Source organism: Drosophila ananassae, chromosome XR, assembly GCF_017639315.1.
Source record: "Drosophila ananassae strain 14024-0371.13 chromosome XR, ASM1763931v2, whole genome shotgun sequence".
In the NCBI taxonomy this organism is placed as follows: Eukaryota; Metazoa; Arthropoda; class Insecta; order Diptera; family Drosophilidae; genus Drosophila; species Drosophila ananassae.
The window spans coordinates 7,689,881-7,702,048 of NC_057932.1; the positions used below are offsets into that span (position 1 = coordinate 7,689,881).

At 45.4% G+C, this 12,168-nt stretch overlaps 1 protein-coding gene across 1 annotated transcript; it reads left to right on the forward strand.

The window, feature by feature from the left end:
• The first annotated feature begins 2,627 nt into the window (after nucleotides 1–2,627).
• Nucleotides 2,628–4,127, forward strand: LOC123257664. The gene has a single exon (XM_044717487.1). It carries the CDS (start codon nucleotides 2,628–2,630, stop codon nucleotides 4,125–4,127), a length of 1,500 nt encoding a protein of 499 aa, XP_044573422.1.
• The last annotated feature ends 8,041 nt before the right edge of the window (nucleotides 4,128–12,168 follow it).

The window sequence follows — 12,168 nt, forward strand, 5'->3', positions numbered from 1 at the left end:
AAAAAAAAAAAAAAAAAAAAAACTGCCCACGTTCGGAGGGAAGCCAGAGGACTGGCCCATTTTCTATTGCGCGTTTACGGAAACGACGCAAGCGTATGGTTGTACGGACTTGGAGAACAACCAAAGGCTACTGAAGGCGTTAAAGGACGACGCGCGTGAGACGGTGAAGTCGTTGTTGATTCACCCCAGCAATGTGAATGCAGCGATGGAGCAGCTGCGTTTCAGATACGGCCGACCGGAGCAACTAATACGCAGCAAGCTCGAGATGTGCCTGCAATTACGAAGCACAATCTAGGAAAGCTCGTCGCATTCGCCACACATGTCAGCAACCTCAAGGCTTTCCTACAGTCAGCGACGGCAGAGCAGCACCTGGGTAACCCTATGCTGATGGAAGACCTTGTGGCCAAGCTCCCAAACGAGTGGACTGGGCAAGGCACGCTGCAACTATTCGGCCCTATCCGACTATTGTGGACTTTAGTTCGTGGTTGACGGAACTAGCCAATGTGGTCTGCGTGGTGGCGGACATTGATGGAAAGGAGCCAAGGCGTCGATTGCTTCATGCCAGCATCGACCGAGAGCAGGAAGAGCAACAGGAGAGCGGCCGCAGGAATTGTCCAATATGTGAAGGCCTTGGACAACATGCAGTTCGGGACTGCCAACGATTTATTGGAGCCACACCTACAGAGAGGTGGAGACTCGCAAGAAGACATCGCCTATGCTTTATGTGCTTGCAAAGCGGGCATATGACTGGATCCTGCGCTGCGTCAGGAGAGTGCCCCATGAATGGATGCAGGAGGAAGCACCACCGTCTTCTTCATGAGGCAAACAATGAAGGCTTCAGGAGACCGCCACAGCGAGGCGGCAATTGTAGAAGCTACAACCGGCAGGAAGCCGGACCGAGGGAAGGCGTCCGAGTAAATGAAGGAGCAGCCTCATCCGTGGATGCTTCTGCGACGCCGGAGAGAAATTTGAGCTGTGTCGACGAGGACCGAGAACGACTTCTGTTCCGTGTATTGCCGGTGACGCTATACGGAGGTATGAAGGTTCTTCGGTGACGATGGTCGACAACGAGCTGGTTGCAGAGCTAGGCGTACAAGGAGTACGTCGTCAGCTGAATGTTCAATGGTTCGGAGGCAGGGCCACAAGAGAGCCTACTAACGTGGTACGTCTGCAAATTAGTGGAGCAGGCAAGTCCTCCCGACATGTGTTAAGAAACGTTTATGCCATTTCGAACTTGAGTCTGCCGATGCAGAGCCTGCACAAAAGGGACGTTAGGAGCGTGAACAAGGACGCTCGGTTACCAATGAAGCCCTACGAAAATGCAGTGCCGAAGCTGCTTATTGGTTTGGACCATGGGCATCTCGGACTGCCATTGAAAACGAGACGGTTTGCCAGCGAGGGACCGTACGCGGCCGCAACCGAATTAGGATGGGTTGTTTTTGGGCCTGTAGAAGGACGTCGAGACACGCCATCACCGAGGTCTTCTCTGCTAGCCACGTCGTTGGATGATAACGTGGAACGGATCGTCGAGGACTACTTCGTGATCGAGAACTTTGGTGTGAAGGCGGCGCCAGCGGCCGCAGCCAGCGACGACGTGAGGGCTCAGAAGATCTTGGAGGACACTACGGTGCGAGTTGGCCGCCGATACCAGACGGGATTATTGTGGAAAACGGATAACATTGAGCTGCCACGTTATGATATGGCGTACAATAGATTGATCAACATCGAGAAGAAAATAAAGCGAGATGGGCAGTTCGCCCAAGGATATTCACGGATTGTCAATGATTATGTCGACAAGGGATACGCTCGGCGTCTGGAACGACAGGAGATCGCTACGGTAAGCGATAGAACATGGTACTTGCCACATTTTGGAGTGGAGAATCCTAACAAGCCAGGGAAGATCCGATTAGTATTCGACGCAGCGGCACGAGTTGGAGGAGTATCGCTGAATTCTGCGCTGAGCAAGGGGCCGCAACACTATAAGGCCTTGGCATCTATCCTCTTCCATTTTAGGGTATGTGCCGTCGGAGTCTGCAGCGACATTAAGGAGATGTTTCACCAGGTGCTGATCCGACCCGAAGATAGATGCGCGCAACGATTTCTGTGGAGAGATGGGAATGACCAACGGGACCCCGACGTCTACGAGATGTGCGTGATGACCTTTGGAGCTGCCACAGCCAGCCACGGACGACTTCAGGTTTCGAGTGAAGTACCACAAAGTCGCCCCCGTCGTGTCCGATGGGAAGAGAATTGCCACAAAAAGGAAATTCTTGAGTATGGTCATGTCAACGTTCGACCCCTTGGGATTCCTGTGTTGCCTAATGATAACAGCGAAGTTGTTGTTGTGAGAGGTGTGGAGAAGGAAGATCTCATGGGATGAACCACTACCGGCTGAGATGTACAACGCCTTTATGGATTGGCGTAAAGAGATGCAGAAAGTGGAACGTTTTCGGAGCCCACGTCACTACTTTGGATCCGGGCTGGTGAAGACTGTCGAGATGCACGTATTTGTGGATGCGAGTCAGTCGGCATTCGCATCAGTGGTCTACTGAAGGATCACGTACGAGGACGGCGACGTGCAAGTGAGGTTCGTGTGCGCAAAGACGAAGTGTGCACCGATGCGAACGATGACGATTTCACTGTTGGAGCTGCAGGCAGCAGTTCTAGGAACGAGGTTGAAGGACACAGTCAGACAGGACCATAGTGTGGCCATTGCAGAGACTGTACTATGGACGGATTCGAAGACAGTGCTGCGTTGGATTAGCAGCACACACAGGCGCTACAAGCAGTTCGTAGGGAACAGAGTAGCCGAGATTCTGGAGTCAACGAAGGTGGCCCAATGGAGATGGCTACCATCCGCCGACAACGTGGCAGATGATGCAACTCGGACGCAACGCAGCGTGGACCTAAGCGAGAAGTCACGCTGGTTAAGAGGACCGGCATTCCTGAGGAGACCAGCGGGCAGCTGGCCAGGAACTGCACCCACCAATGAAGAAGACGATGCAGAAGATGAAGAGGAGATGCCGAGTGAGTTCGTGCTTGTTGGCGCGAGCGACCCGTTTATATCGCTGGAGAGATTCTCAAGCTACAGGCGATTGCTGAGGACTACGGCCTGGGTCCTAAGGTTCATGCATCGATGCCGCGGACAACGAGATGAGCTGGAGAACTACGTCCTCAATGTAGCTGAGTGTGAAGCAGCCGAGGTTTTGTTATTCCGTAGAGCACAACGTGAGGCGTTCTCCCATGAGGTGCAGGCCGCAGAGAATGGCTTGGACGTCGCTAAAGGAAGCGACATATGTGGACTGGCGCCATACCTAGATGGCAATGGAATCCTGCGAGCGTATGGCAGGATCGATGCGGCGCTATACCGTATACCGTACAGCGCCAGGAGGCCAGTGATCCTCTTCCACCGGCATGGTCTCACGGAGATGATTGTGCGAAACGCCCATGTGAGGATGAAGCATCAAAACGTGGATGCTACGATGGCGGAGATCCGAACCAGGTTATGGATTACGAGACTGCGGAGAGTGCTTCGTAGTGTGATCTTGGGATGCAGCGAGTGTAAGCTGCACAGAGCACAGCCGATGCCGCCAATTATGGGACCCCTGCCAGATGATCGTTTGGACGCCAATGGCTGGCCGTTTAAGAGCACAGGCCTCGACTACTTTGGGCCGCTGCTAGTGACCATTGCTCGGCACCAAGAGAAATGGTCGGTGGCCTTGTTTACGTGCCTGACGACCAGGGCGATTCATCTGGAACTGGCACATGACCTGTCGACTGATTCCTGCATACTTGCAATCAGGAATTTCATCTGCCGTCGAAGGCCTGTACATAGACTGCGCAGCGACAATGGCAGGAACTTCGTTGGAGTAGACAGACAGGCCAAGAGATTTGCGGAGATCTTCGAACCCGAGAGAATCCAGTCGGAGCTGTCAAGCAAGGGAATTGAATGGATCTTACACTGCCCAGCGAACCCGTCAGAGGGTGGAGTCTGGGAGCGAATGGTGCAGTGCGTGAAGAGGGTGCTACGCCACACAGTGAAGGAAGTGGCGCCGAAGGAGCACGTCCTGGAGAGTTTCCTGATAGAGGCGGAGAATGTCGTTAATTCTCGTCCGCTCACCCATTAGCCAGTGAGTGCGGACCAGGAAGCCCCTCTTACGCCCAATGATCTCCTCAAGGGAGCAGCTTGCCCACCGGATACCCCCGGCCTGGATGGAGGCCTCGTCAAGGAAGGAGCTACGCGGAAGCAGTGGCGCGTGGCAAGGATGTCGGAAGAGGTGGGTCTTGGAGTACCTACCCACGCTGACACGGAAAGAGAAGTGGTGCCGCAGAGAGGAGCCGATTCAACGAGGAGACATCGTCTTCGTTTGCGATCCAGCCGTTCCGCGTCGAGACTGGCGGAAAGGCGTCGTGGAGGAGACCTTTGCTGGAACGGATGGTGAGGTCAGACGAGCCTGCGTTAGGATCATGGATGGAGATCGGACTCGCTGGATAATGCGCCCCGCTTCAAAGTTGGCGGCTTTGGATTTGAGTGAAGAAGTTCTTCATGGAGGTCGGGATGTAGCGGATCGATTATCGATATTTAGTATTTAAGTAGAATTTTGTTATTGTGCACTCATGAACAGATTGGGCACACTAGGATAGAAAATAATGGCGCGTATGGTGAATTTGTCGTTGATGCCATAGAGTGTGGGAGGTTAAACTGCGGTAAGATTTTGTAATTTTATCACCCTTTCTTACTCTAACATGTAATCCCCATTAGAATAAAACACAAAACGCATACACATTGGCTTGTGTTTTAGAGGCAGGTTGCCCCATCGCCGCCGTATGTTTGACGGCAACTCCCACCCGAGAGACGACAGAGCAGTTACAATTTTTTGTAGAGAAAAAAAAATTGGATATTTTTGGCCTGTGTAATTAGCAATTAAACGATTCGTACCGGGTCCATCCCAATATGAGTAGAAGCTCGATCATTAAAAAGTTCACCTTATTTTAGACGTAGTGTAAGATTAGATTTGATTTGAGGTTTAATATTTTTTTCTAAGTCATAATACATTAAATATACAATTGATAGCTGACATTAAGAAAAAGCAAGGAAAACTATCTTCGGGGGGAATCCTTATAAAATTTTGTAGATCAGATCAGTTAGCCCTTAATGTCACCCATAGAAAGTACCATTCTTCTAACTTTAAAAAACCCTTAATATACAACAAGAAAGGAAAGCTATGACATTGATATACCCTTGCAGTTAGGTACAGCCTATATTATTATATAAGTTAAGGTGTTCTTTTATTGATCATCTGATAATTAGAACTCCGTTCATGTTTCGTTGGGTAAATACAATTTATTCTTCAGTCCTTAATCTAACAATTCATGTGGCAGTTGATTAAAATAGTATTTAAAGGGTACAATTTGAAAGTAAGTTTAAGAATATTTAGATTCAGCTTTGAGGTTCTGAGGTCCGGAGAAGACTGACCACGCAGAGTTGTGACCCTCCGATCGTCAGTTCGGAATCAGCCGATCTCCCACTCCAACTCTATGTGTGGTGTCAGCGTGTGTGGTGTCGGCGTGTGTGGTGTCAGCGGGTGTGGAGTCAGCTATCCGGTGTCAAGAGTCAGCGTAACACTTTGTGTCAAGAGTTTGTGTCAGCCCTCCCGCAACATTTTAGTCAGCGTACATAGTTGCGCACTTGTGACTTAGTTGCACTCTTGCGACATACCCGGATGTACTTGAACCCACAGCACTTGAATATTGGGAATTGCTTATGCTGTGGATTCGGGTTTAAGAGTCTGGGGTCGAGTTCAGGGCGTAGTAGAAGGGTTCGAATAATGCTGAGCAAAGGGAGGGGCTCGAATGTGCCGGGTGATAACTTATATGTATCGGATCCCATATAGTTGGCCGATCCTTATGAGAATTTCACCATCAAATCAATTTTGTAATAGAAAAATTGGAAACTGCCCCAAACATCATAAAAAATTGCAAGGCTACACCATTTCGGATCGTTCAGTTACATGGCTATATGATATAGTCAACCGATCGTGATTTATAGACTGTTTGCAAAGTTAAGAAGGATCACATTGGGACAGCACTATTATTTAAGCAAAACTTACTAATAAACAACAAAATACTTGTTTTGTCATAACTTTTTTTATGACATAAATTTTTAATAGATAATTAACTATTTAAATCTACTTCCTTAAAGTATCATTTATTACACCTTTTTTTCCAATAATTTTTTTAATGAGGTGCTCAACCAAAGTTTTAATAATTTTTTTTTATAAAAAATGGCCAAAGAGAGGCCAAGGAGATGCTGGGATGGCCGAGGGACAACATCCGGAAGCGGGTTGCGCTGGTGTAGGGAATGCATCGGGATGGCATCGATTTCCAAAACGAGGCCCACTATGGGACGACCTAACGGTGTGGGAGCAAGATCCCAGGATCGAGGTCCTCACGAGCCGAAGGTGTCCATCCGGTCCGGTTGCTACTCACACCCTCTGGCTCTGGCTCACCACTCTCCCTGGCTGACGCAGTCACCAGCTGAAGGGACCTAGAGAAGCACTCCATTTCAGACCACCGATACGCTTAAATAACGGTTAATTTCAAAAACTTCACTGAGCTAGCAAAACGCAATCATACGAAGGCAAACTACTAGCTGTAAAAGGAGATGTCTAGGCTAATTTCTGGACCAAAATGAAGGAGACATCAGGAGGAGCCCTTTCCAGGAGGCCTCTCGCCTAAGAAAGATCCTCTCAAATACGGCCCCCGACGTAGGCTGTACAAAGACTCAAGAATTCCTTGAGGCTCTTACCAACGCCCACTTCTCACGTTGCTCCGAGAAAGAGACAACCCAGGAGATGCGTAGCCAGGGATACCAGGTCACACTCGAATACTTCCTAAGTAATAGGAATCTCGCCCAAGGACTATAGACCTATAAGTCTCTCTTCCTTCATTCTTAAGACAATGGAGGTTCCCATATCCACCTTACCATTAGCGCAAATGATGTCTCAGGCTCACAGCATGCCTACAGGAAGGACCGATCCACAAAGACAGTCCTACACGAGATTACTATGATCGCCAAGATTAATATACAACATCCTTCCATTCTGCCATAAAACGGGCTTTCCAGTTAATCCTTTGAAGACACAGCTCGTTCTGTTTACTAAGAAGTACGAAATACCTAATCTTAAGATTTCGAAGCGTCTAGGGGAATCTCGAACCCTAAGTGGTAGTGCGAAATACCTCGGCATCCCACTAAACAGGAAACTGTACTGGAAGCTCAATATCGCATATAGGGCAAACAAAGCGGCAATTAAAATGGGGGATGTCCCCGAAGATAGTTAGTTGATACGTGCGATTATACACTCCATGTATAAGACTATCATTAGACCAATCCAATATAATGAAATTGTCACCTGGGGGCCTGTCCTGGATAACTCCTCATTCAGAAAAAGGTTCAGGAGGACGCAGAGTATGGCAGCGCCGTAGACTTCATCCTAGACCTACTACCAGTGGAACTGTTGAAGGTAAAGATAGCCACACTGGCGGCAATAAGACTGCGAGAAGCGAATAAGGCAGGACTAGTTTTGGTCATACCAGGCTGGACCTGCACCCCCTACCAGGTTGCCTGGACCTGCGCACATGCAGCTTGGCTTTCCCTATAACGACTACTGCAGAAGCTTCAGGGACGAGGAAGAGGAGGAGTCGGTTAAGCACTTCCTTTGTCACTCTTTAGATCCGCTGAACTGGTGGACCTTAGTGATCTCACAGAGAACTTTCCGCGCACCCAAGAAGCCTTCATCAGGAATTCTGGTTCGGACGAGCCGTCACAAGAAGGATAGGCATATAAGCACTCCGGGTAGACAGGAAAGAGGGAATACTCTGTTGAATCCCCTGCCTTGGCGGTAACACAAGGAGTCCTAACTTCTCAAGTGGATGCGGATGGGTCTTCTATGACCCCCAGCATCCCCGCCATAACCTAACCTAAACTACTGCATCGTCACATTCATAAGAATGATTTTTTTATATATGCTTGATTTTTTGTTTGTTCAATAGGCCCAACTTAGCAATGTAGTCTTGCGCATAGAATTTCGCATTTCGAAATAGCACTCAGTACTATCTCAGGCTATACGAGACTAGATTTTTATCAGGGGGATTAAATGTTGGTACAGAGTTAACGAGATATGCTTTAACGTCCCGATATATGTCCCTACATCGGAACGCTAGTGTCCGCGCGTTAACAAGTATACCCAACGAGCTCTTCGCACCTGGGGTCAAGACTTTTAATTCAACACACAAAGTAATTTCTTTTCTTTTAAGTTATTTTAAGATTTTGCCTATTGTACTATAGCATTATTGGTAATTTTTCCGGGGATGGGAACACCCGGGGAAAGAGATTGGAGGCAGGCTTACAAAAAAAATGTATTTCTAATCTCAACAAAAAATTAACAATCATAAAGACAAACACAACAAAAAAAAACCTTCTGTTTATTCTACAGAAAAAAAGCATTCACTGTTTCATGTCAGTTTAGTCATTGACATTGTTAATGATTCTTCTTAAATCGCTTTATGCTTTTTGAAAAACTTATCACTCCACATTTGCAATACCTATGTAGTTCAATAATATCTTCGTGCCAGCATGGCTTCATGAAGCGCCGCTTTACCACTATTAACTTATTGGAGCTAACATCTTTTATCACGGATGGTTTCCGGAATGGCTTACAGTTTAAACTGACTTCAGTAAAGCATTTGCTTTTGTTAACCATTCGCTTCTTATAATTAAACTCAATCTTTTGGGATTCCAAACTTATCTTCTTATCTGGGATAAGAAAATTGGGTAATTTTACTACAACAAATACAAATTTTAACGTTCCTAGTAGAAGGACACTTTCGCCCTCTACTCCTCAGCCATTGAAGTTCGACATATGCCCAACACGATCCGTTCAGGGTATTTTGTTCGGACTACAATGGTCTCTATCACATCTTGTCACTTTGCTCCACTAACAATCTTAAATCCCTTATATTGAACGCCTTATCTGTGCAACACTCTTCCTCATGATATCTTACTCCTACTCTTCTCTTAAACTATCTTGGATCTATTCGCGGCAGCGTTCCTCGGTCGGTTGGACGGGATGTTGGACGGGATGGACTGTGCGTATGCAGTGGGAACCGCGCGAAAAAAATAAGAACTCCGGGTAGACAGGAAAGGGGATCACTTTTTTATTACCCTGGCCTTAGCGGTAGTAGCACAGTCCAAGTGGATGCGGGTGCAAACTAAGTGCAAAAAATGAAGTTATAAAACTGATTCTTTACAAATATTTTTACCCACGTATTACTTCCCTTTAGTCCCAAAAATAGTTCGAATTAGTTTGTTCAAAACTAAAAACAATACAATTCAACGAACAAAGAATCGAATCAGAGGAGACAAAGAAATGCTTTGCATATTTGAAAGTGCATAATTGTTTTTTCTTTCGACTAAGTTTGAAGACAAAAGTTAAAAATGTATCTGTGTATCATTTTTAACTTTTGTCTAAGAAGATAAGGGAGATAAGAAAGAGAGGAAAAAGTATTGACGGGAAAAAATGGGGTAAATTCATTTAATGAGCATATTTATGTCCCTTTATATATTGTGGTTGGTATTTATATGTATTTACTAAGATTATATAAAATAAATATTGAAGCATACACTTTTCATACATATTCGTCATAAGTTGATGAGAATGATCTTCCTTTTATTAAAAAATCAAAAAATTATTCCTGTCAGTTAGTTTTTTATACCCTTGCAGAGGGTATTATAATTTTGGTCAAAAGTGTGCATCGCAGTGAAGGAGACATCTTCGACCCTATAAAGTTATATATTCTTGATCAAGATCACCTCCTGAGTCGATATGAGCATGTCCGTCTGTCTATCTGTCTGTCTGCCTGTTTCTACGCAAACTAATCTCTCAGTTTTGGAGCTATCGTGTTGAATCTTTGCACATATCCTTCTTTTGTTTGCAGGCAGAATATAAATCGAGATCGGACGACTATATCCTATGGATTCTAACTTAGACAAACGTATACGATCTGCCCAATTTCATAACGATCGGCTGTCTATATCCTATAGCTGCCATATAACTGATTGATCGGAAATGCCATAACTTCGTTGTTTTTCAAGTTAGAATGATGGGAGTTTCAATGGATTCCTCTTTGGGCAAAATAATTCGAAATGCCAAACTTCATAAGGATCGGCCGACTATATACACGATGCGTGTCACCACCTAGCGGAATGCGACTCATCTTCAAGGGTATATAAACTTCGGCTCCTTTCTTGTTGTTTTTATTATTAAGGTTGTTGTAAATGTGTGGCCACCATTCTCAGTACTTCTGCGGCGATACATTGGATAACCATCAATATCCGCGATCGTGTCATTCGTATGCGGCTTTGGGAAGTTTTTTTTACAATTTCCATTTTCCATGGACGGTGACGTCATGTTGAAAGCACCGCATGGCCCATGGATCATGTGTTTGGTGACAATATCAAATAATTCTTGATCAATTAATGGGTCTGGAATTTCGGCTGAAATTATTTGATCGATTTCTTCAGGGCGGATTCTATCTTTAAGCCAAACCAAAATGTGGGCATGAGGCAAACCTCGCTTTTGCCACTCTATCGTATACAGCCAACAACGTATGATACCAAAAATTGAATATTTAACAATAACATCAATTAATGATTTCAATTTTTGTTTAAACACACGTGCCGTTAAATCATGACGATGAATGGCTTGTTGTCCTGGCAATAGTAAAGTTAGTATCTCTTCCCAATTCGGATTACATGTGAATGTAATAAATAAATCCGGTCGGCCGTAATGGCGTACGTAAGTCATCGCATTTTGTATGTATTCTTGCATGTTCCGTAGACAGCATTACCGATGTCATTGGGATTTAAATTTCCATCGATGTTTCCAGCAACAGCATCTCGTAAGTGAATATATTCTTCCGATCTTAGTTTTGCCTGGTTGAATCAAAGGAATCGCAAGCGTTTGCTTTCGACCTTAGCATAGATATCAACAATGTATTGATGAACAGCTGATGATATCAAATGTCTTGATCATACTTTTTTATATTAAGGTGATATTCATCTTGTCCTTGCCAAAATATCAATGGATATTGTAGTGCGTCATATGAACGGCGTAGATCCGAAATGGTACTACGCCAATCGTTTGTCTCGCCGTGTAATTTTTATAGATCTTTTGTCAACTGGATCACCAACCATGATCATCAACCTCATCAACAGTTGGAGCGTTGAACCTACTATGTTCACCTAATGGTACTTTGTCGGCTTTTATGACGATTTGATAATTTTGATTTCGCAGTCGTGGCGAAACTCTTATGATCAATTGAATTAGTTAATTGCGATCTTCTAAAAAATTTTCCAATAATATCACAATTTCTCTTTCCTCTGCTTGTTCAATAAAATTATGCAGGCACCGAGTCATCACGCGCTCTTCGCAATCGCCCATAAAATAAATTTGATCCTATTTTATGGTGCACCTGGCCTCGAATTTTGAATGTGGTTCAAAATTACGTCCATCGGATGCACGATCGAAAATTTTAGTTGCCCCAAAATGACGTCATTTGGAAGCAAGAATTAAATTTGCGTATCTTACGCAAAAATAATTTGGAAGCATCTGAATTGCCAGTAAGAAGGGATAATAAAGGCTCCGGCGGAGCGGGTAGAGTGACAGCACAACTTTTTCTGATGCGCAGCACATGCCGGCTGCTTCATTCCGAAATTTCAACGCCTGACAATATTGACATACTTTATCCATTCCACCGATAGCAATTTTTGAATGCGCTGAGTAATTGATATCTGGTGCATGTTTAAAGGCAAGCCGAACGAATGATGCACGTGTTAATGAGCGGCTGATCCATTGCCTTCGTCGATGTAGTACTCGTGCTCGTACTGTTCTCGTGCCGCTCTTATTCTCGTAATATTCTGTTGCAGACGTTCGTCACGGTGTTCTTAAGATTCTTGTGAACGATTTTCTGCAGTCCTGATTCTTTGAGCTGCATTTATTGTTTAGATTTGTTGTGGTAATTGCTGAGCTCTTTCAACACGTTTGCGTCGTGACCATTTGCTGCTCGCTTTGTTGAGGTTACATTTTTTCGGTGGCATATTCACTCTTT

Bases quoted from the DNA above. Each gene is read 5' to 3' on its own strand.
- LOC123257664 (XM_044717487.1), top strand. From the start codon at position 2,628: ATGACGATTTCACTGTTGGAGCTGCAGGCAGCAGTTCTAGGAACGAGG.